This window comes from Plectropomus leopardus, chromosome 7, assembly GCF_026936395.1.
Source record: "Plectropomus leopardus strain MGB_pleo_1.0 chromosome 7, ASM2693639v1, whole genome shotgun sequence".
In the NCBI taxonomy this organism is placed as follows: domain Eukaryota; kingdom Metazoa; phylum Chordata; class Actinopteri; order Perciformes; family Serranidae; genus Plectropomus; species Plectropomus leopardus.
This window is the reverse complement of record NC_142182.1, coordinates 22,451,338-22,477,390: the sequence shown is the minus strand read 5'-3', so window position 1 is coordinate 22,477,390 and position 26,053 is coordinate 22,451,338. Positions and strand designations below refer to the sequence as shown.

The following is a 26,053-nucleotide window of genomic DNA, read 5'->3' as shown; positions in this document are numbered from 1 at the left end:
CAATATTATGAAAAAATAAATTAAATTATTAAAAATAATTACATGAACAAGCAGAAAACCTTCACATTTGTGAAGTTACCACAAAATGTCAATGTAAACAATCAAAATAGTTGCCAGTACATTTTCTGTTGTTTCTGTCTACTGTTTACTGCTTTACTCGTATCATTACTTAAATTTCTAACAAAACATATCTTATAAGTCAGTCAATCATAAACGGAGTTACTATTAGTGGAACAATCACAAACAAGTAAAACAAAAGTATACTTTTGTTCTATACTAAAGTAAACTTTTGTTTTCGTTCCCTGTGGATAACTCAATATGTAAACAACTTTTTGATACACCCACGTATTTTCAGCTGTGTGCCAGCCAGACATTGTTCAGCAGTTTAAAAAAGAAATCAACAACAAAGGTCAAAATTGAGGTCAGCTGCCTCTGAATGTAAAGAGGAAAGACTCATTCTTAGTTGCTCCACTCAAACTACGACATGTTTTAAGTGTTGAAAGAGGAGAAACTCCCTCCTCTCTGACTGGAAAAACTGTCATGTTGCTTACACCGTGTTGTCTTCACAGTTAGAGATATACATGAAATCACACATTGCAGTGAAGTTTTTTTCACTTGAACATTTGATTGACAAAGTATCTCCTGACGTGTTGCACGTCAGACTGAAATCTACCAAATTAACCAAGAGCCAGATTGTCATTTAGATAACTAATTATAAACTGAATGAGCACTGTAATATTTCAAATAGATATACCTTCATAAAAACAAACGATGGCAACTGTAACCACGCTGCTCAGTCAGGGGAAACTGTGCTGGATATTAACCTGTTAGTATGAGGAGTTCACTGAGCTTTGAAAAGGATGCATACGTTTTGTTGTTGATTTGATTTGTGTTCTTTTACTGGTGCTTTGTTGCTAATGTTTCGTTGAAGATTGTGTCATTGTTCTGGTTGTTGCTTGTATGTTCTATGTCTGATTTAATTTGATGTAAGGTGACCTTGAGTTCTATGAAAGGCGCCATTAAAAATGTTGTATTATTTACATACTGAAAATAAACACCTGAATGTCAGATGGAAAGGAGGATAAAGAATTTAGTTTTGTTCTGGTTGTTCACTTTTGGTGACTATGTTAATGTGTCTTTTAGAAGACAGAGGCTACTTTAAAACTTAAACTCATTACAGCAGGGATACTCAACTTGCTTTGTTTTGGGGCCAATTTTGCAAAATGACAGGAGGTCGGGGGCCAGCTGCCCCATACATGTTTCTAGGATTTTAGGAAGTTTCTAGAATTTAGGGACATTTCTACAATTTAATGTTGTTTCTAGGATTGAAGGATGTTTCTAAGATTTAAGGACATTTCTAGAATTTAAGGGCGTTTCTAGGATTTTAGGATGTTAAAGGCTTAGCTAGGACCAGTGTCGGGGGCTGTAGGGGCCTTCACTGACTCACTCCACTTTTTTTGATAAACAAGCTCTATTTTGATGCTGTTTTAGGCACCATATGTACACTAGAAGTACAAAACAGTTGCCAGTGTGAATTACTTTAGTTTTTAATTGTGAATTAGAAAAAAATGGATGGGGGGCCACCCGGCACCTTATCAGGGGCCAGATTTGGCCTGGGGGTGGTAAGTTGAGTATCACTGCATAACATTCTTGATAACTGTTTGTTTAATATGTCGTTCACTGAGCAAAATGCAAAAGGTTGGTGATTCCAGCTTTCCAAATGTTAACTTATTATTCTTAATGAGAGTGAATTCATATTTGGGGGTTTTAGACTGTGCAACATAAAACTGCCAATGTGCTGTTTCAAGGTCTTCCTTAACCTCCTTTTCTTGAAAAATGATCAGTTCCTCAAATATGACACAAGAATTATTCTGCGAAAGTATCTCAGTTTTACCTAATAAAACTTAACTGATGAGAATGTGTTGTTTCATATCCTCATTTAGTCTATAGTGGAATATTTTAATAGGAAATTATCATTGTCATCTATCAAGCAAAATTTCTAAACATTTACTGATTCCAGCTTCTCAAATTTGAGAATTTGCAGATTTTCTCTTTATTTTATGGTCATTTGAATATTTCTGTGTTTTGGACTGTTGTTTGGAGCGATCAAGCTATTTGAAGATGTTACTTTGAGCTCAGAGAATTTAATCCAGGCTTTTTAAAACTGTTTTCACAAGGTTTTTTTAGACTAAATAATGACTCCATTAATTGAACTAACTGACAGATTATTTGAAAATAAAAAATAGCCAGCTCTTTTTAATCAATAATAAACAAAAGATTTTTTTCCATCACTTCAGGTGCTGTCCCACAATTTGTGTACAGTGATGAAGATCCCGCATGACCCCGTAGCGCTTGAGGAGCACTTTAAAGACGACGACGAGGGTCCCGTCTCCAACCAGGGATACATGCCGTACCTGAACAAGTTCATCCTAGATAAGGTCAGACAGCACTGAGTCCCACTGGGTTAACACTTAACACTGGTACTTAAATATTCAAGTGATTCTACAGACCGAACAGATGCAGTTGTTTTCTGGGATTAATAAAGCATAAATGAACACCACAGAAACTGGAGATACAAGATTTGCACTCTTTATCAACAGTATACTATAATGTACTACACTGAGTGATAGAGGAAACAATAATGGTCACTGAGGTTACTTTTAGGCAAAGTGAGTCACCACTCTGCGACTCTTCATCTCTTTAAATAGAGAATGATAAATCATCAGGAGTACAAAAACAAACCTGGCAGCAGGATTGAAAAGAGATAGATAACTGTGTGTAATTTCTAATTTTCAAAATCCCAACAGACTGAGAGGATTTTTTAAACAATAAATAAATAAATAAAAATTAAGGGCTGAAAAGCAGCCACCTCCTATATGTTTAGGTTTTTTTGTTGTAATTTTTAATTTTTTCTAACACATTACAGGTGACCATAAATATGTTGTCCTGTAATAAGACCTTTTTTCTTTTGTAGTCAAAAATGCATTTTCATGTTGCACAGAAGTTGACTAGTACTTTTTTTTAAGAATTAAAGAGTACTTTGCCAATTTTCAAACAGATTTGTTTAAAAAAAATGTGGGTAGTATATGTATATGTAGATGAACTTTGATGCCCCCCCCCTCAGGTGCATGGCATTCTGGTAGTTGCAGGTTTTCTGCCTCTTGAGCAAAAACACCCTTTTTCTCTGTTTTCTCTGGTTATGTAGCGCCAATTTCAAAAGTATTTGTATCTCTACTATATGGACAACCTATTTCGATGTAAGGACTCTATATTGGTGACATACTTCTTTAAGGATTAAGCTCCAAGAACACTGGATCCTACAATTCCCGAAATGCAATTTGATGGCTTACTTACATTAGACTCAAAATCAGCCTTATATGCCCACATCATGCTCATGCCAATCATCTGTCATTACGAATAAGACCTCTCTTAGTGCATAAGTAATGCAGCAAAGACTTACTTTACTTCAAGTTCAGGAATCTGATTGGTCCAAAACTCCTTTCTAATCTACTGAAGTAATTCATTGCCATGTACAGTATATCTAAGGCTGCTGTGATAATTGTAATGCACCCACACAGCAAATCTTTATTTGAGATACTGGTGACAAACTGTTGTGTCAGACTACAGAAGTCCATTGATTGACATGCACTTACTATTGGTTTGCTGTATTGGTGATGAACTCTATAGTGTCCATCAGTCATTGTACTCTGCTGAGCTCAGACAGCACAAAACTAGTTATTGAACGCTGAGTCAGCTCCCTGTCTGTCCCTCTATGATGATGTCATAACTGGTCACTGCATGAATGTTTCATTGAGAATCATGACAAGTGAAAAAAATAGTCCTTTCTCTTTGTGATATCATAAGCTGCAATGAGTTCTAACTCCTAACTTACACCAGATCCGTGTGCGGTCCGGCTCCGCTCCGTCACAGCAGACGGAGCAAATTGATTACACTCTAGTCTATGTGTTAACGTCCACAGAGTTTTGCAGCTTTGCGGATCAACTCCGACTCCGTAAATGTTGGATTAGTTGCATTAGTTTGGAAAGTCTGTCAGAGGATTTCTGTGTTTCTCTCGGTGGTGCGAGACCTCCTCTTTAGGACCTGTGTTATTGTTTGTGGTGCTTTGAAGTTTTAGTTGTAAACAACCTGTATTTAATCAGTTAATCTAAAAAGTTAAAGATTAACTCTTTTGTGGCACTTGGCTTGTGACATCGTGGATCAGTCCTGTCTCAGTTTCTGAGATAAATCTGTTAAACAAAAGACATTCCCTGAGAGAGAGCTTGTGTGAATTTCCCCTGTTGGATTTTGTCTGTGCCAAACATGCAGGCTTCTACAGTTGAGTTCTCATGGTCAGTGATGAAACTTTTTAACCAAAAATGATGCAACGATGCAAAAATGATACAGCCTTTTTTTTTTTTTAAATAAAGACTCAGCAACTTCAGAGTTTCATTGTTATCTTTAAAGTTACCTCATTACTTCTGCGTTCTGGCTCTTGAAATGTTATCAAAGAAAGTTGTACAACGTGTTTAACTGCTGAAGGCAAAAATTCAGCTGGAATATTTTTTTTATCTTTTGAATCTCAACTAGTTTAAAATAACGTTCTGTGGGTTTGTTTGGCAATTCAGTGAGGTTTAAACTTTGTTATACTCTCACACTTTAACAGGGACACTTTTCTTAGAGGGAATGTAAAATCTGGATATAGGTTCAGGAAGAGAAACATGACGTCATGGGCAGACGTCAGTAGACCCCCCCAAAACACGCACTTTTCTGTACTTTTCCATACACACTGATACACAACCATCCCACCCACCCATTGAAGTGGAGGTGACCGAGCTGTGGAGAGCGAGGAGGGCGTCAGTATGTACATTGAACGGCTCTCACTCCTGAGGAAACTCCACCCGGTCACACAAGGAAACTGTGTGTGTGTGTGTGTGTGTGTGTGTGTGTGTGTGTGTGTGTGTGTGTGTGTGTGTGTGTGTTGTAACCAGAAACTTAAAGAGCAGGGCAGCAGGAGTCCTATTTTAAACATGAATGGAGTTAGTACTGTAGTGTAGAAAAATTGAAATCCTTAAAAACCAAAACAGAAAAGAAAAAAAAGTTACACCTGTGTGTGTGATACAGATGGGAAGTAAACAGTGGCTTAATGTAACTTATTATTGTACTTAAGTTCAAGGTACTTGTACCTTCCATTTAATATTACTTTATTCTACTGCCCTGCATTTCAGAGGTAGGGATGAATCAGTAGAAGATTTTGACTGTGTGATAACAGTCTAAGAAAATATCACGGTTTCACAGTACTGCTATTACACACTTAGTATTATCAGTTACAATGACCCTTTAAGAGCTGAAAAAAATATATTTTTCAAAACTATAGATAATTAAATTTTCTAAGCACAGTATGCAAGTTTCATGATTTATTGCTGTAACCTTACTCAGAGGTAGATTTTGTACTTTTTACTCCACTACATTTGTCTGACAGCTTTAGTTACTTTTTCAGATTCCAGTTTTCCATAGTCTTCCAGTGAAAACTTAGCAAATTTGGTGATTTGAATGTCAGTGTCTCGTATAAACTAAATGAAGTATTCCTTCACGTGTTGAGAAAACTCTTCTACTTCTTAAGCTGAATAAACTCTTTAAAACCCCTCGTGGATCAGCAGGAAAATGCATTGTGACAAAGCTAAAAAAAAAAAACAAGGCTGTATTTCTGGCACCATGAAAAGTTGGCTTTTTACAGATCCATGGTTCTCACCAACACTTTTGCATCCCAGGTATAATGACTCATTGTCACGACCCCTCTGTGTCTCATAGCAACACAAAGGCCACAGAGCTGAGACGCATTTAAACACATGGTTTATGTTGTGAAACTGTTGCAGTTACTTTTAGGCAGAAAAACTACTTGGTCGGGATGAGAAAAAAGATCATGTTTCGGGTTAAAATAAGTGTGTTTGTTCTGATGCCAAAAACTACCTTTCGTGTCCATGTAATACACTGCTGGACGGCGTCAGCTGGGAACACAGCATTGTTATTATACGCAGGTGGACGGCCAGACGGCACCTGCTGCTGCAGCATGATACATGGACGGTCGGCGTCAGTTGAGAAATGAGCCAGAACCTGTCATGTTCATATCAACTGCAGCTGGACGGCGTCAGGTTGAAACGCTGCCAGTAACAACTTAATATAAGGAGCAGAAGGTCCATATAAAGTATAGTACAATATATAGAGGAGTTCAAATCAGCACGACCTTAAACATCTACAGCAGTCAAATGCAACACACTATTGTGTGTAGTATTTTTACACTGTAGTAATACTGCTACAGCTCTGAATACACCTTCCAGCACTGGACATTGTGCTAAATGATATGTATATGTGTTATCCACCTTTGCAGCAGAAAGCAAAATGCGCAGCCCTGATGTTTGACCTTATCTGAGGTCACAGATGTGTCAGTGTGGTGTGACCGTGTTGCTCAGTGACTCGACACACTGAAACAGTGAAGACTGTTGATTTGGCAGCAGTGACACTGAATACTCAGGACTCAGCACTTTGTGGTTTGCTGGAGCGCTGAAACAAGTGATCCTCTGTGACCCTGAAATACCAACGACTAATCATCACAATGACCAGCTGCAGACCTGCTTTACTGCCCTGTGGCTCTTACCCCCATCCTGATGAGGTGCTTTGAAAAACTGTTTCTCCAGCACATCAAAGACAACATCCCTGCCAGCCTGAAGCCTCACCAGTATGCTTTCAGAACCAACAGATCCACAGAGGATGCCATATCTACTGCTCTTCACTCAGTCTTCACTCACCTGCAGAATAACAACAGCTACATCAGGATGCTGTTTGTTGACTTCAGCTCAGCATTCAACACAATCTCTCCCATGAAGCATTAACACTCAGTACAACACTCTGCAACTGGATACTGAAATTCCTCACATGCAGACCTCAGAGAGTTAGGATTGGCAGTCTCACCTCTACATTAGTGCTCAACCCCGGAGCCCCTCAGGGCTGTGTGCTCAGCCCCCTTCTGTTCTGTGACTGCACTCCCAGACATCAGGAGGACTCTACTGTGAAGCATGCGGACGACATCACCATCATCGGCCATATTACAAACAACGATGAGAGTTCATGCCGGGAGGAAATCAACAATCTTGCAGAGTGGTGCACAGAACAACCTACTGCTCAACGTCAGTAAAACCAAGGAGCTGATTGTTGATTTATGAAAGAAGGAGGCAGAGACACACACCCCTGTCTACATCAGTGGAGCAGGTGAACAGCTATATCCTTGGAGTTACTATCACCGAGAACCTATCTTGGTCACCACACATCACTACCCAGATTAAAAAAGCACAGAAAAGGCTCTATTTTCTATGGAAACTTAGGAAGGCTAAATTCCAAAACAAATCCTGGTTAACTTCTACAGAGGAGCAATAAAAAGCATACTGACTGTAAACATCCCGAACTAGCATGGCTCGTGCACGGCCCAGGACAGGAAGGCCCTACAGCTGGTGATTAAAACTGCCCAGAACATCACTGGTTCCCATCTACAGAGCATCAGTGAGGTGTCTGCACAGAGCACAAAGGATACTGAAAGACAGCAGCCACCCAGCCACAGCCTGTTCACCCTGCTGCCATCTGGAAAAAGATACAGAAGTAACCACGGCTGAACCACCAGACTAGAGAGCAGCTTCTTTCCCCAGACTGTGAGACTCCTCAATTCCTCCTTCGATGCTAAAAGATGTAGCAGGATTTAGGATCACCTTAAAATTTCATTTCTTCATAAACATTACATTGGGTTTATTTGTTTGTTTGACAGTGTTAGGGTATTTGGTCATTTTGGCTTCAACTCCAAACTTCTGTCCTCATTTAGAGTGTTTTTTAAGGGTCGGTTCAAGTCTTCATAAGCAGATTTTGTCTTTAAGTTCTCTGAATTCTGACCCTGCAGAATATGACGCTTTGCATTTTACTATCAAAGCTGCGTTAATGATTTTTCAAAATTAAAATAACCCCTCTCGTCATAGAAGTTATAATGTTAATTTTTTTATTGGTTTAAAATAGGTGATGATACAACTTTATGCTAATTTGGAGGCTGTAATTTGTGGTACTGTCGAACTGCATTGTGTTATACTGAGATGTGTTTTTAATGTTAAAAAAAATACAGTTCAATGGCACCATCAGCGTAAGCAGATGCAAAATGTTAAATGTCCTACCAGGGGCTTAAAAATATAGTATTTTGAGTTAAATTATCATACGTGTGTCATAATAAGAATATGTGTAATTTTACAAAATATGTATTTAAACAACAATCTGACTCTATCTCATATGTAAACCCGCTTATTAAGTGCCGAATGTTTGGCATTGTTCAATTTCTGTTTTTTTTTATTTGGTGTCCAGCGAAGCGTAGACAGTTGTTTGACAAAGCAGTTAAGTGATGTAATAGAGGGCGAGGACCTCACACAGTCATAGAGAAAGCAAAAGGTTTTTTGCATAATGATTTTGTGTCTGATAACAAATTTAAAAATTCATACAGAAAATATGTACTCCATGTGCAAAGGCCTTAAGCATGATTGGCTTATGTATATCTGTATATCTCAGAGGACACATACAAACACATACGCAGGGTCCATATTTCGCTCTCCTGATCATGTTGGGACATTAATTCAAGTAAGACCGTACCAAAAAATGTTCAAATTGTTGTACTTGATGGCACTTTTGGCGAATTCATCATACACATATGATAATTATTGTACATCTGTTTATGTAGGTGTAGTTTATAAACTGGCGACTGAGTGTTGTGGTATTTAGCCAGTGAGTTTGTTTTGAGAATAAGGGAGATAGTGACTCTATAAGTATATGTTGTTACTGAATTTTATTGGAAGCACAGAAAATCCCTGACAGATATCTCAAACCACAAACAAATAAAACCAAAAATTAAGGGAGGACATTGTCATTTATTTTTAAGAAGTGAACTTTTCATGAGTTCAGAAAAACAGACAAATTTTCAAATTTGTGACGACAAATTGATCAGATAATCGGAGTTTTCAAATGTCTATGTAACATAATGAGGAGACTTTTCTTAGACTTCAGTTTATCCTAAAAATATTGCCGTCTCACTGGACAGCGATGCTTGTTTTTTTGTAATTTGGGTGAACCGATGGTTTGAAGTGTTTTAGAAAAGTCATCTCTGAAGTCGAATAAACATCCCCACCAACACCTGCAGAGGGTTTGGTCATTTTGTGTTTTGAAGCGTTTCAGAATGTTTTCATTTCCCCTTTTTTATAAGTGACTGATATCATATCATAACTGAGCACTCGCCTGTCCCTGTCTCCACTGGTGAATGTTTAATTAGCAAAAAAACCTTTGATTACGTAGCAGAAAATCCTGTTTAACTGGTAACAAGCCTTTTGTATTGTGTTGCTGTTTATTCCAACCAGACATTGCTTTTTCAGTTTTGCTTGATGGAGTTTCTGTGGCAGTTGTAAAAGCTTGTGCAGGTTTGGGGATGCATGAGATAAGATCCTGAATCCTAATGAACATGTGGCAGTGGAGAAGGAGGGGAGGCCGCGCTGACAAGGCTCTCATTGTTCAAGTGTAGAGAGAGGGAGAGAGAGAGAGTGATGGAGGGAGTGAGAGTGAGATAGAAAATGACACAGCGCGCCAGCGAGCCACGAGGACAAAGAAAAACAAGACGAGCGTGACACAACAATGTAAAGCCAAGAACAAACTTCACTGCTGTCACTGTGCCAGCGTTTTTTTCTCTGTAGTCAGTATGTGCTGACTCTTCCAAACCTCACGTTCAAAACTAGCATGGCGCATGAACACAACCATCATCATCATCATCATCATCATGATATGAGACTCACTCATGCTGCTTAGTAACGACAGGGCTGACATTCGTGTTATTTGAGTCAGATTCTATTGTCAGAGCCTGACAGACCAGAAAATACAATGGGAGAAGTGTTTTCACAGCAGCATGCCAACCTTTTTCAAAGTGACACTCCACCCACAATCTATCTTTAGAGTCAGACACCACCTGTAGATTCAGAGGAGTGTAACACAGCTGCGTTCAGCTTGAATGGATGCCAGCTCAAGTTTAAAAAAAATGTAATTGCTCCTTCAGGACCAAAGTAGAAAAATGTAAAAAGCAAAAGCATCTAACATTGAAAGTGTGTGTTAATGATGGATTCTAATGTTGACAATCTTCAGGTTTAAAGTGTCAAAAGATCCTTAAAATCTTCTAAAATCACTCCTGCAGTGTAATAAACTTCTTAATGTCAGATTTGATCAAGTCCAAGTCCAAGAAAACTAAGTCTTTCAGTTTTTTTAGAATGACACTACACTATTTAATTCTTTGGTTTAACAGGTCAAAATCTAAAGATTTCTTTTGCATGTTAATGCTATAAAGAGGACCTTATATGCTTTTTCCTTTCTGACATATATATCATATTACAATGCAAGATGTTCATATTAAATGTTGCCAAATAACAAGGTAAACGTGTAAAAATAATCCCTGTGAGAAGAAAAACTCAGGTTTCCAGTGTTTTTTATGCTTTCGAGACAGGCTGGAATCAGCTCCTAACGGATGTTCTGTAATCTGCATCAGGCACACGACTGCGAGTGTTGTCAATACATACGTATGCTGCTACATATACTAGCTACATGCTTACATCAGTGAAACATGTAATCTTGGTTTCTACTGGAACATGTCCTGATGTGTTTAGCAGCTTTATTGGTGATATTTTCACAGTAGAAAGTCTGTTACAGTAACTCCCCAGCTGCAAGTTCACTGCTATACTAAGCTACGCACTAATACCAGGGAAACATGGACTCTACGCTCTCCTCGATCTCAGATCATATTCCTGCTGGAACAATAACATAAGTTGTTAAGATTTTGGTTGAGGAGCTTTTACTCGTAATTTTTCATGGTAGAAAGTGTCGCTATACTCTTAGAACCCAAAATACAAGTATGAACCTGAAAATGAGTATAATAGGTCCTATTAAAAGTCTGTAGTCCTAATATTTTTGTGACTTAAGTATTACTGTAACTTTAAGTGCACTTTTTTTGTCTATTAGCTAAACCTTATGCAGCCTAATAGGACAACCTTTTATCCTAATGGCATGACAATAATGTTCTGTGTATCTCAAAACTGTTGTGCTTTTAGCTGTTTCTAATATTTAGTCAATTCTTATTGAACTAAAATATGTACAGAACTCAGTCAAATTTTTCACTGTATATACTTACATTCAGGGATAATAGTGCTTGTTTTGAACATACTGATCACATGGATGGACAGCAGAAGTATTTTGTGCTGCAGGAGTGATTTGAGAGATGCTTGAAATACATTATAATGAATGTACACTGAAGCTGAAGGGTTGCGGCTAATTAGTTTTAGAGAACTGATGTATAGGTGTTAAACTACAAACTTTTACAGCCCATGTTGGATCCTACAGGAGATGAGTTGTTTCAAAGATGTTTGGGTGGAGAATCACTTTAACATCCAGTGCAGGTTTCCACACAGGCACTCACTCTTAAATTAACACAATGGAGAGTTACATCAGATCCTGTGTAGCTTTTAGAAAAGTTCTCTCCAACTGCAGTTTATTCACTTGGGCTGAATGTCTCTCACAGAGCACAGAAAATAAGAAAATAATTAAACAATGGTGAGAGAATTCAGGGTATTATGGTTTATTAAGATGTGAAAATAAACCACTGACTCAGCAGCTCTAAGCTTTACATTGATGTGACGTCACAGCTTCAGCTCTTAGATAACTCTTATGAACAAATAATAATAAGCCTAAAATACTACACTCACAGTAAAAATATCAGAAAACATAACAATTCATACATTTTTGACTTTACTTAATAGGATCAACATCAGAGGTTTTTTTGAAAATGTATACTTGTACTTAAAGAAAAAAGTGAGTATATAGTCTCCAAAATCACTTCATAAAGACTTGTACGGACTGAATTACCATGACGACGCATTAACCACTTCAGCGTAGACAGATGCCAGTTGTTTTCAGTTGTGGGGATATGTCAAATCTGCAAACTTGTTTATTTCTGTTGTCATTTTCATTTTCAGCTGTAACTGCAACCTTTAAAGGTATATAGTTAAACATGGTGGGCCGACCTATCAGACATGTCTGCTGTGCTTAGTTTCTGTACTGTGTTGTTTTGCTCCCGTCTTTGATAAACTAAATCTAACATTATGGCACCCAAGCTAAGCGATGTTCTGCTGTGGATGGGAGCTGCAGCAAAATGTATTTTCATCCACTTTAAAAAAAAAAAAAAAACCTCAAGAAATATGTTAGTTTAAGTCCACACTATATTTAGAAGACTATCTCGGCTTTACCTTACACCCTAACACGGCAAGTGTACACTGTCTGACGGCAAGCTTAGGCAGAAAAAATATTTTAAATATAGCGTACACTTAAACAGGTAATATTTTTTTCAGATGGACCTTTTAGGTGGCAGATCAATTGAGCCATTGTTTGCTTAGGACCGTCTGATTATATTTATGTAAAATGAGGGGTTTACTACTCGAAAGTTATTGTAAACAAACATTGTCATTTAATCTATTAGGTCTAAATAATTACAATTTTTAGCTATAAAATGAAATCTTTCTAATTTTGGCCAATATCATTTCATACTCTCGAAAGATTTCTGTTTTTCTTATGTAAATGTAACTTAACAAAAAAATCATTGAAAAGAACCTTTAAACTGAATGTCGAATTGGAATCCTGTGTTTGTAATAATAATAATAATAATAATAATAATAATAATAATAATAATGATAACAATAATAATAATAATAATAATAACAACCATCTTTGAACAAATTTCTGTGACAGTTCATGTAAAATGAAGGGTTTTTTTGTTCATCATCCTTGCTCACAGGCTTGACTATATCTGTATTTATTTGATTTTTATTTTTTGAGATATTATTATGTTGTTATCATAATGCTTCCATTATGTGTGAAAGAGAAGATGTCGTGTAATGAATCCAGTTTCTGCATCACTGGCTGTTTGAAACCACAAAAGTAAACGACCGCATAATTTCTCTTAACAGTGGTTTTTTAAAAAAGCCAAATTTAGACTGTAAATGTGACACTGGGTGTGTTTAGCTTCAGTGTTCACTTCATGTTCAGATTAGTGAGCGCTGGGAGCTTCTTTTTTTTTTTGTCTGGTGGCTTGTTTGACAGGGCAACTGCCAGCAGGACGAGATGTGTTTCTCATCCACACGACTGCACAGTCGTCCTGCCAGGAGTCTCCATGGCGACGCTCCTGTTCAGCGGCTCAAGGAGAACAGTTCCCCTCCACAGCACCGATTGTACCTTTCTCAAGAGCTTTCTTCCAATTTCTCTGAACCCTAGAACTCTGTGTATTCAGGATGTTGTGTCACTGAGTCTTCAGATATTTTGAACACCATCACTGTTTTTTCACATATCTTTACTCTTTTTTCTTTGTTGTTAATTTTGTTTTACAACCTCTGCTTTAAGTAGTGGTTCATAAACTGGGGATCAGGAACCTTTGTGGTCACAAGATAAACCTGAATGATTGTGAGACATATACTGTAACAATGACACACTTTTTTTTAACAAATGTTAATGTTTCCAGACTTTTCTCTCTTTTTGGTCGTAAAATATTAAACAGTGATACCTTTTCCAGCCTCAAAAAATAATCAAATGGGCGAAATGAAGGCAGAACCCATGACTTACTCTTCAGCTCACAGTTAATAGAAAAATGAAACTTATGCTTCACTTTAAAAAAAAAAAAAAAAAGTTTGAAACCTGAAGGAGCAGAGGGAGTGTTTGCCAACTCAGGGTTTTGGATCTGTGTTTTGTGCTTGTCGGACGTTCTCTTTACAAACTGAACTGTTTGCTTCAGAAACAAACTGACTCACCAAAGTTGTTCTGCTGTGCTGCTCCACCTCAGGTGACAGGCAACTTTGACCGGCAGGACTTCAACAAAATGTGCTGGACGTTGAGCTCGAGGAAAAACCTCGATCAAAGCCAACTGCTCATCTCCAACGACGACGCCTTCAAAGTCTGGTGCATCTTCAACTTCCTGTCTGAGGACAGATACCCGCTCACCATCGTCACTGAGGAGGTGAGTGTAAAAGGAGACGTTAAAGGAGCAGCATTTTGCTTTACCAATTTGTGACAAATTGATGTTGTACTACTTTACAGTGATGGAATGTACCCAAGTACTTTTACTAAGGTACTGCACTTAGGTACAAGTTTGAAATACTTGAGTGTTTTCTTTTCATGCCACTTTTTACTTTAACTCAGCCACATCTCAGGGGGAAATATTTTACTCTTTATTTCACTACATTTATCTGACAGCTTTAGTTGCTTTACAAATCAAGATTACTGCACAGAAAACATACAAAGCACTTCTACAATGATGCTTTGTTATAAATTAAACTTCCCAACAGTTATTATACAATTATACAATTAGCTGATTAATCAACGAGTCAATCGACAGAAAATAAATCTGCAACTATTTTGAGATAATTTAGGTTGATGATTTGATGTGTTAGACTACTTTAACTTTTAATACTTTGAAGGGAAAATTTCCCCCCCTACATTAGGTAATTGTAATAGTGTTGATTTGAGAAAGCGCAGTTCTCTTTGCATGTGTGAAGATGCATTGTTCACAACATCCCGGCAGCTCGGGTTCTCGGGGCCTCCCACTGGGCCATATCTTCTTGCACAGCTAATGCAGCGGCAGCCTCTGCCCTCTCTGCTTCTCTGAATGTCAGTCAAAACACTGTAACATGTATCTTCATCTATAACATCCCCTGCACTTAAATTTTGGGATGCCATTTTCACTGTTAGAAATGTAGTTTGCAATACAATCAAAAGGAACAAGTTCTGTTTTTGAGCGGCATCTTGAGCACGCCCCCTCGCCATCTGGAGGCAGATACTAGAAATCCAAGCTCCAATGGCCTCAAGTGAATCAGGCTGTTTGGGGTCTGTGAACACTGATCAACTGAAAATATCACTGGCTGCTCCATCAAAATACTTTTACTCAAGACCATATGATAACAGGTAACAAACCTGAATCCGGCCCTGAAGTAAAAACATAAACTAATTAGGTTCAACAGCATGTAAATAACTTGGATAGGGCTGGGCTATCAGTGCCAACAAAATATCTGACTGTAGCATTACAGTATTAAACAAATACCGTTATACCTCAGTTTGTGGCATATAAACATTTTCTAAGTCTTTATTGTTAATGGCAAAGAGCTCAATGCATTACCGGTATAAAACACAGCGTGCGGTTAAGAGAATTTCTTGATTTTAGATTCAGCTGTGTTTGATTACAAAGTAAGAAGAGAATCTGATGTCCATGTTCAATCGATACTCTTGTCTAAGGGCTAGATAATTTTTTTGTTTTCCATAAAACTTTGTTTTAAGCCCTTTCAAACCTGGATTGACATCACTTTTCTTGTGCTGACTTCAGATAACTCCCCTGTATTTTAGCTTTTGAACCCTGAGTGAATTGGTTTGATTTTTTCTGTTTTTTAAATTTAAAAAAACTGAATAAATTAGTGATTCAAATAACAAGGCTAATACCCAAAACGAAAATATATTTACAATTATCAAAATTATATATTTACACTTATTTTAAAGAATTAAAAAAAATGTAGGCACTTTATTTTGGTAATTTCCATTTCCTTTATTTTAACTTTACTTTTTTGGCTAAAATTCAACATTTTCCCAGATTTCGATGGGTTAATGCTGCTGTCAGTGAAGGCTTGGGTTTGGTCACGGCTTTAGACACTTGAATACTTTTTCTTCCAAATACAAAATTCAATATTCTATTATTGAAGAAGGAAAGATCGGATCAGATTTTAGGTCCATAGTTAAGGGTCCTAATTGATCCACTATCAACTGCCATCTAACTTGTATTCCTGCAGCAAACTGTCTGCACTTTAAAATGTTGTCTGTGTACTACAGTAACTGTCTTAATAGAACTCAACAGAAGAACTTAATATTTGAAAAGCACTCTCTCCCAAATGTTTGGTCAATCATCAAAATTGTGGAAGTATTTAACACAAATGTTGCAACAGAATTGAACTGACTATCTACTCCACTCACGACTCATTTAAATAGCTTTTGTTCATTTCAGAATGAATATAGATGTTACAGACTCAAATACAGAACTGGATTTTAGTACTAGTGTTTGTACATTACCATATGGGGGTTCAGTGTTTACCAGTAACTGGTCAGTTGAAAAATGTCTGTTGCTCAAGAGCAGAAAAGGAAGTTTCCAGCTTCCTGTTCTTTTACAAACGCTGGATTTATTGTTGGGTACAACAAACATCAGAGCTGAATCACAGGAAGAAATGTAGATTTATATCCTCCAGTCAGCTCGTGTAGAGATGTAAAGAGGGAAAAATACAGGACAGAGACGGATATCTTCAATACTGATGAAATGTTTAATTTAAAAGTAAAGAAATCTTGTAACTGTTTTGCTTGTGTTTGTCATTTTGGTGTGTTGGTGTTAAAACACTTGCATGTGCACGTGTCTTGCACGTGTCTCCTTGCACAGATTGAGTACTTTCTGCGTAAACTGACTGAGGCGATGGGGGGCAGTTGGGTGGAGGAGCGTTTTGAGGACTACAAGCTGCAGCTGAACTCGAAGCAGCAGAGTCTGAATGCCTGGGAGCTCATCCGCCTGGTGGGCTCGGGCCACTTCAGTAAGGGCATGGACCGCCAGACGCTCTCCATGGGCATCAACGAGGTCTACCAGGAGCTCATCATGGATGTGCTCAAACAGGTGGGCGACACACCTGCACAGTCTTCGTAACTGATGGTTAAATAAACTCCATCTGTTCTTGCACAGCTCATGTTTGGTTCACAATAATAATGGAGGCAGACATACATACAGATCCCCTGGAAACAATGAAAAACACAAACTACTAACAAGTATTGTGTGTGTATCTAAAGCCTGATTCATATTCTTCCTCTGTACTATAGAGCACCATAAACTATCAAATACACATAAGTGAGCCCCACTGTTGCACTACATGACATGTTCCTTCATTATTATTATTAGCAAACACTGCAGCTTATTTTGACTCAATCCCACATACACAATTCTACCGCTACAAATATTTATTAGAGAACTAAATGTGTTTTCATCTACAGTTGAACAGTCTCCAATGAATGCAGGATTTCCTCTTTGACTGACGTTTGCTAAAAATTTCAGTGACTAGCAGTTTTATGAAGTTATTCACTCTTTACTTTACATTTATTAGAGGTGTTGCAGTGTAATGGTATTGGCAATAACCATGATATTTAAAAATGAAAAACTGATATCATTTTAATGATAAATATCTGATAATATTGTGTAAATAAGCCAGTGCCCCTTGAGTCATCTACACGTCTTTATGTTCGTGCTCTCTCTGTCAGTTGGAAAGTGCTTGGAGATGGCTCACAAAGTGCATCAGCAGAGAGGTTAACATATTTGCACAAAGAAAATGTAAAAGTACTCGTAACCTCAAGACAAACACACAGATAAGACTGATTGACAGATTGATTTAGAACAGAATAAGTCAATAAAACAACCCCATGCAAACATACATTACATAAAATAAGGAAGTGAGAGTTTGTGAGCATGTGTGGCAGGTCTGTATATTTTCATGTCAAGAATGGACTGAATGTGTTCTTGGGGTCATGTAGACGCTACAAAAAAGCATGCAAAAACATAAAACATTTTTAAAGTGAGTTAAAGAAAGATCACAAAATTTAAATGTCCAATACCAGTCTGCAAATGATCATTTTATAATGGAAGTCAGTTAATGTTGAGGCCAGTCGTGGGTTGAAATTACCCTGATTGATGTCCTCTTCCTCTCTCTCTCTGCAGGGCTACATGATGAAGAAAGGTCACAAGAGGAAGAACTGGACGGAGCGCTGGTTCATGCTGAAGCCAAACTCCATCTCCTACTATGTCGGCGAGGACCTGGCAGAAAAGAAAGGAGATATCTTACTGGATGGAAACTGCAGTGTGGAGGCAAGAACCTAGTTCTTTTTAAGAAAAGTCTCCCACTTATTTCTCAGCCTTCATAGCGATTGATCTGATATCTGAGGCCAGAGTGTGGAAAATATTAGGGCTACAATGTGAATCTGATACATGATATATATCTCTATCCATCTATTTATCCATCTATAGAAATATTATACAGCCCAGAGTAATTGCTTGTGTGTTTTTTTGTTATTTATCAGCTGGTTTAATCTTTATCTGTTGTTTTCCTCTGCAGCCTCTACAAGATAAAGAAGGAAAGAAGTGTCTCTTCCTCATCAAGTCGTCACATAAAAGCTTTGAAATCAGTGCGTCGGACAAGAAGAAGAAGCAGGAGTGGATCCAGGGTGAGTAGTGACGTAACTTCAGGCATCATTTCTCTTATTACTTATCGGATACCCACTGTATAATTCTGTGGCAGTAAGCCTCAACATGTGACTCATTAGGCAACTTAGTGATTCACTCCATACTGCGGCATGTGCACTTTTTTTTTGTTTTTGCAAGATATTTTTTACCAAAAACACTGGGAGCCAAAGCTGCATGTTAGGGATACTGAATGTTTTGGTTTTCTCTGTAAATGTTTAGTTTGTAAAGTACTTCATACATTTCAGTGGGGAAGATGGAATTAAATTCATGTTTAAACACAAAATTCTTGTCCTATATTGCAGTTTTTGTCAATTTTAAGAAGTCGGGAAATTGTTATGAAAATTGATTTCACATAGGTAAATAATAATAATAATCTGCAATTATATTATAATTATAATTATATTATTGAATGCCAGAAAATAGTGAAATAAGCCCCGAAATCAAAGTCATATTTTCAAATATCAGATTCAGTTCACAATATTAAACGATAAAGAAAAAAAGCAGCAGTGTCATATGCAAGATGCTGAAAGTTTAAAATATGTTTTGTGTGTTGTGTTTTGTGTGCATTTGGAATATATGTGTGTGTGTGTGTGAAGCATCCATGTATAGCCAAAAAGTACACTTAATAGTTCTTGTAAAAAGACAGAAAACAACTAATTGATTATGATTAATAGTTGACGATTGTTTGTCGCTTGACTTGTCTTTCAATTGACTATTTCAGCTCTAGTACAAAGGCTATTGCCAAACAGGTTTTGTATTTTACTACAGTTTTATCACATAATTGTTGTGATACATCATTAATAATTATTAATCCAAAGCTTCAGCTCTTCTCTGACTATTTGGACTTTTTTTAAAATTAGTTTTACTTTTGTGAACATACATTCACAGACATGCTCTTAATATCTCCTTAATGTTTTTTCCCTCTCAGCCATTCAGACCTGTGTCAGCTTGCTGCGTCAGGGTCGTCCAGCGCCGCACCGCGAGGCTCGACAGAAGCGGAGGGAGATGCGACTGAAACAGCAGGCCGAGCAGGAAGAGCTGGAGCTGAGGATGAGTGAGCTGCAGACGGCTAATGAGGCTAAACAGCTTGAACTGGAGAACATGAGGAAGGTAAGGAGAGAAGAAACAAACACGTTAAATGTTCGCACTGTGAATCAGAAAACGTCTGGTGCATCGCCAGTTCCTTTTTGTAGTCAAAGCTAAAATAGCTAAGTGTGGAAGTGTTTCTTTGACACAAGAAGGAGCCAAGTTTAAACAAGGCGTGTATATTGGACAGATTCTCCCCTATCTAGTTTGGGTTTCAGAGATTTTAACTGTTGACGCAACCTGATTTTCCTTTGGGTCCAAAAAAGAAATGTGCATCAGTCTTGAAGGTTCTTTTCCATTATTTAACTGCAGATACGTTTCACGCCCTTGAGCGGAGGTAGTAACAGAGCAGAATCAAGGTCTATGAAAAAGGGACAGAACGCAGCACTGGACCATGGGTGTGGGCATGTGATGATTTGAAGGTGTGTTATGCCTGCAGCCCATCCCAGGAGATTTAAAAAGGCAGCCAGCAGCAGTTAGCGGTTAACCTGGAGAAGAACAGTAGCCGAAAATGTCAGAAAAACTGGGAAAACAATGATATTTGGAAGCTCCCTTCCCACCCAGCAGCAGACAAAATCAGCCGCCATATCGGACAGTAAATGACTGTTATTGTTTAGAAAGGGCTGTGTACGCACAGTGTTCTATGTCACACTAGAGGCAGATGCTGTTCTGTTAAACGTCATGCCACCTGTTTTGTTTCAGCGATGCCGACATGCTATCTAAAGTCACACACTGGAGCTGCATGATGCTGCCGTTGTTTGGTTTAGTTTAAAAATGCAGAGGCGGCATTAAGAAAGGAGTTTTGTTGCAGCTCTATAGCACAATCTTTGTGAAAAAAGGGCTTGTTTGGGCTGATGTGGTGACTGAGGTGCTGCAGACACAAAAAATGAAGAAAAAATGACATAAACTAAAACTAGAAATAATAAACCCAAACACAGATAACAGGTGTAAGCACTGTGCACCTGAAACACCAGGATGTGTTTATAGTTTAAGGGGGGGGGGTTATCCAGGAAAAAATTAATTGGAATTTGTTCATGAATGAAGTCTGAGGGATTTCCCCAGAGGTAATTTCTTAACTTGTAAGATAAAGAAATTACTCCAGTTAAAAAAAGAAACAAAAAAAAAAAAAACATGGGAAGGAGGTGAGGCTTTCCGGTTCCAGGGTCAAGCTTAAAGTGACCTGAAGGAAGAAGCCATGTTTTTCTACCTATGCATCTCTGCAGTTTGAAAAGACCTTTGTGTTTCAGGCTGAGTGTGTACTTCAGACACACTTGTTCGCTTTCATAGCTGACTCTGCTGTTTTGATATGAACTGTCCGTTCTGCTCTTTATCAGGAAAGTTTCCTAAGTTGAAAAGTAAACTCACGCATGGATCTCTCTTCACCCTCTGTATTCAGGGCTCTTTTGTAGATTCGCAACCTTTGTTTGGTTATCGCTGATTGAATCCCTGAAGCTCAGACTGACTTTTGGCCGTGTTGAAAAATACTTACTCAATGAGGCCAATTAGAGAGGACTCTCTTAAAAAAATGTAGAAAAAAAAGTGTGGGTCAACTTTTCACTTCAACACAGTGCCATAATAAAGGTGTGCAAGAAAACACTCTTTTTAGATTAATTTGTAATATGGCCACTATATTGCGTCTGTTAAGACTGAGATTCGATAAAATAATTGCCGCCATGATAACTTCTCCTCTGTAGATTATTAAGCACTGTGAGGGGTGGAAGAAGTAATCAGATATTTTACTTGAGTAGATGTAGCAAACTACAGCATGGTTCCTACAGTTTAAAGCAAGTGGGGTCTAAGAATTTTAAAGACTTTTTTAATGCCACTCACAATAAAATTTAAGACAATTTTGATAACCAAAATTGAGTTTAAAAGCAAAACAAAACTGTAAAGCGCCAAGAATTACGCCAACTACAGTTAAGGGAAAATTTTGCCCAGACATTTATTGTATTTTTAAGATACCAATTATTTTTGACATATTCCAAAGCAATGTCAGAAAAAGCAATTCATAAAATCCTTTCCATGTCATAAAATTTTTAAGACTTTTTAGGGGTTAATTTAAAAAAAATTAATAACAATTAAGGCCTTATTTTTAGATTAACAACTTTAATGCCTTTTAAGACTTTTTAAGGATCTGCAGGAATACTGTACAGTGTAAAAATACTGTTACAAGTTCATTCATTCATTCAAAATCAGTCTCAAGTTAAAGTACAGTAAACATCGAAATCAAAAAGTACAAAAGTTAAAAGTCGTTAATGTGCAGACTGAGCCTTTTCAGAATAATATATAGTATTAACGGATTATAATTGTTGATGCATTCATGTATTCATCACTTTAATGTGGAGGCTAATGAAGGTGGAGTTGATTTTAATGACTTTATATACTTCTGGGTAGTTTAATCTAGTAAGAATAGTCATAATGCATTAGTTGATTTATATTTTTGCATTAATAGCTTAAATTTGCAAAATAAACTGCAAACTTTTTTTAAAAAATAATTATTACTTTAAACTAGGCATTCTGTGTCCCCTCTCAAGAGCTCTCCCTGAGTTTTTCTTTTCCTCAGCAGCAGTTTGTGACTCATGGAGTTAATTATTGTTCTTTTGATCCAGTCAGACCTGATCAGATTAATAGATGAAAGGAGCAGCTGCTGCGAGTAAATGAAAACTTTTAGAACCAGCAGAATAAATGTTTAAATGTTCCACTTAACCTGATGTTCTGTTGCTCCATCAGTGCACAGAGTGCGTTCTGTGCTCTGATAGTGTGGTGCTGTAAGTAACCGAACACTATACAGTCCAGCTCCAAAAATATGACATAGATTACAGGCAGCAGATGCTTTAATTGAGGTGGGCTGCCACAAATAAATGAATGTATGGGGAGCCCTGCTTATACTGTCAAGCAAATGTAGTGAAGTAAAATGTAAAATGTTGAGATGTAGTAGGGTAGAAGCACAAAGTGGTATAAAATAAAAAACTAAAGTACAGTACAAGTACCTCAAAATTGTGCTGAAGTACTTGAGTAAATGTACTTAGTTCAACTCCACGAGTATCAGGAAGGAAAAATATTTTCCTGAATAGAAATACTTTCTGATTTGGTTATATCATCATCGTATCTGCAGTTACAGTGAGTACTGCTGATGTCACCACAACAAAAAGCCACAAAGCTGATTCTACAACATTCCTCAGAGACGACGTCACGCCTTAAAGTAACACAAACTGAGTTACGTGCATCATCTGAAGATCCCTAAATAGATAACAAACTGCTGGTGTCAGACACCCACACCCACACCTACACCTACACACACACACACACACACACATACACACACACACACACACACACACACACACACACACACACACACACACACACACACACACACACACACACACACACACACACACACACACACACACACACTGTTCACACAACAATTAAAGTAGGTCACCTAAAAACTCTGTTGGGTCTCCTCTGAAACTCACTGGCAGCTCATGAATACCAATAATAGCTCAGCTCCACCCCGCAGCCTCAGACTGATGAATGGTGTGTCATGGCTGCAAACAGAGGAATGTGTATTGAACCAGGAAGGAGGAGGAGGAACGACATCAGTCTCCATTAAACATGTTTTTCCAGTAAACCTCCCCGATCCTGACTCACACTTCTGCCTGTTGACACTGCTGACTGACTGGTAGTGATTGTGTAGATTCCCCAAATTCTGATGACGAGTAGCTGCTTCCTGTTCACACTGTGAATGGCTTTTAGGTTAACAGGAAGTCAGGATGGCATAAAGTGATTGAAACATATCATGGTGAATGATTTGACTCTACACAGTTCAGCTCTGTGCATCAAAAGAGAAAATGAAGTGGGGAAAGTAAAATTACTAAAAAATCCGGAGGGAGTGAGATCAAAACAAACTTGTATTTTTAGCCACTGAGCTCTTTAGCAGAAACATGTGGCAACTGTTTTTGTTATTGTTCACCAATGCAATGTAAATATTATTATATATTAGACCACTGCCACGTGATGGTATGGAGAATTATTTCTTCTCACACAGGTGCAGAACGTACATGCTAGTTAGCTGCAGTCTTTGCCAAAGAACTTGCACATGAACACAGCACAGAGACACAGGCAACTTGAAGCGATGCAACAGTCATTGTTGCCAATACATATTGATTTGGTGTGTCTGAACCTCAACCCAATAGCGTCAGCGTGTTGGGTGACATTTAAAATATGGGTCAGGCAGCACTTTCTAAACAATAACATGGCAATAACTATCATTTACCATCCCTGTTTGTCTCGTCCTCTGGTCTGGGGGTAAGGTGGTCCTGGACCTCACTGTATCCCCAGCTGGCGACATTTTCAGTTGCTGTTCTTCTTTAAATTAGCTGCTAACTGCTGCTAGCTGCTTTTTAAATCATGTGGTGGTGGACTGCGCATATAACACATCATCAAAATATCGCACCTGTCCCAACCTGCTGGCTCACAACTCTGTCCCCCCAATCTGTGATCGTACCTTTTATTCAGAAAGACGAGGTGGAATAATAGCACAACAGCCCTGCATTGAACAGGCTATGTAAAAGGGGCTGTAGTTACATTAACACCTCTGACAGTGTCAACAAACTTGGTAATTGCCTTTTGGAGGTAGAGTTTGTAGCTGAGGTGTTGCATTAGATTGTACAGGTGTCCCTAATAAAGTGGACACTGTGTTTATTTATATTTATTTAATATTTAAGATTTTGTCAGGTATACAACAATGGAGTCCTGAGGGCCAGATACCTAAAACTATTTAGAGTCAAAGCAATAAATACATTTGTAATATTCTTGTCAGAGTTATGAAGCTGGACATATGCAATGGTCTCAACCCTTGTGAAACTGGGCACGCATACAAAAGCCTTATTTCTGCTCCCACAGTTGGCCATAAATGGGTGTAGATGCCTTAATGACTCATTTCAATATCAATACTTCTGACAGCTCAAAGAGAGCAGTATGTGGATCAGTCGTTAAAAAGAACAGCAAAGAGGAAGCTCAGTTTTTCCACATTGTAAAGGCCCTCCAAAAGCACAAGAGCAGATTTTATATTCACACAGCTTATGTGGCTCCATATAGTGTCCATTCCACTAATTTGTCACATGTTCCTGTGCAACCTCACTAACAGTGACCAATCTCAATAATCACTACAAAATGTTAGATACATAATCAATGACCTACTTTACAGCAATTTTATTAAAACAAATTTTTATTAAGTACTTTACCAAAAGGATGTGAAATTATGCCTTCAACAAAAGACTGATAAATGTGACCAATCACAATTATTATTTATAATAACACTTATTATTATAGTTCTTAGTATTAGTATTAGTAGTATTAGTATCAGTATTACCTGGCCTGAGGTTTCCCTCATGTGTGCACACTTGCAAAGCATGTTCTGCTTTTATAAATAACACTTTATGTGTCCAACACACACAGATTACAGCCATACATATAGCGTAGCCAATACCTCCAACTTCTGATGAAACTGCACTTTGCTGAGCCTAGTTTATTTGCTTGAAACCAGTTGATAGAAACATGTATTATTCATATTTTTTCTTCTTTTTTTGCAGCATCTAAAAAGTTCTCTTAAAATTTGACTGACAATTGAATGAATATACGGCTATTGCCAATGACTGCTTCTTTATTGTAGCTATAAAGCATCATTCCAATTTCCAGTTATTTGTCAAAAGCAAAAAAAGTGGTCAAAGAAATCTCAGAGGATATTATCTTATAACTCACTTGTTCTAAAACTATAGTATACCTACCACTGGTGATACTCAAGCTCCCTCCAGAAGTACATAGAGGAATATTTTCAAACATAACACTATCAAAATACTTAATTATACTTATATAATTAAGTACTTAAAATTATGTAATTTAAAATTAGTTTTACCTTTCCTGTAATGTATCAGCCTGCTACGTTCACAATCATGAACACAGCACACACATACGTCCATGATTAGTTACAAAACAAACTGTGATGACAAGATAGTAAGCGGAAATTAACTGGTTTAAAAACACTGCAATCATGGGTCCACATGGTGACTATTAGGAGAAGTGCAGATCAGGACGAGAATATTTGAGCAGCTCTGTTGAGACTGAAGTGGATTGTAGAGAACAAAACGCACGTGCTGGTGGCTCAAGCAACAGCAGCAAAGTCACTGCAGCTAGCAGTTAGCAGCTAGCATCTTTATTTTCTGATTAGACATAAAACTGCCTCCTTGTTAACTGTCCGTTGCCAAAAAGGTAGGCCTATACTTTTGTACAGTAATGACAGCTTTAATGGTGGTACCTAATATGGTGGTATTCTAATATTTCCTGAGGTGGTAAGCGGTATGAGAAGTTTGAGAACAATTCTTTTAAGTTAACTGAAACCACAGTGATCATCGCTGTGTTGAGGAGGTTTTCAGCACAGTGCAATGCTGCCATGTTGCAGTCATCAGCAGGGCTGTGACAGGTTGTGAAATGCAGCAACAGTAAGTCAAACTAGTCCACATCGTAGTTGTGTAATACAGAGAACAACAATTTGTCTTTGTGCAGGACGAT

General features: G+C 37.8%; 1 protein-coding gene across 1 annotated transcript in view; it reads left to right on the top strand.

Moving 5' to 3' along the window:
• Positions 1–26,053, top strand: part of swap70b (switching B cell complex subunit SWAP70b) — a 39,722-nt gene that overhangs the window by 1,931 nt on the left and 11,738 nt on the right. The window contains exons 2-7 of the mRNA XM_042495800.2: positions 2,298–2,438; positions 13,931–14,104; positions 16,556–16,783; positions 17,873–18,019; positions 18,267–18,375; positions 19,323–19,504. Coding sequence (XP_042351734.1) covers positions 2,298–2,438; positions 13,931–14,104; positions 16,556–16,783; positions 17,873–18,019; positions 18,267–18,375; positions 19,323–19,504 — 981 coding nt within the window. The remainder of the gene's footprint in view (positions 1–2,297; positions 2,439–13,930; positions 14,105–16,555; positions 16,784–17,872; positions 18,020–18,266; positions 18,376–19,322; positions 19,505–26,053) is intronic.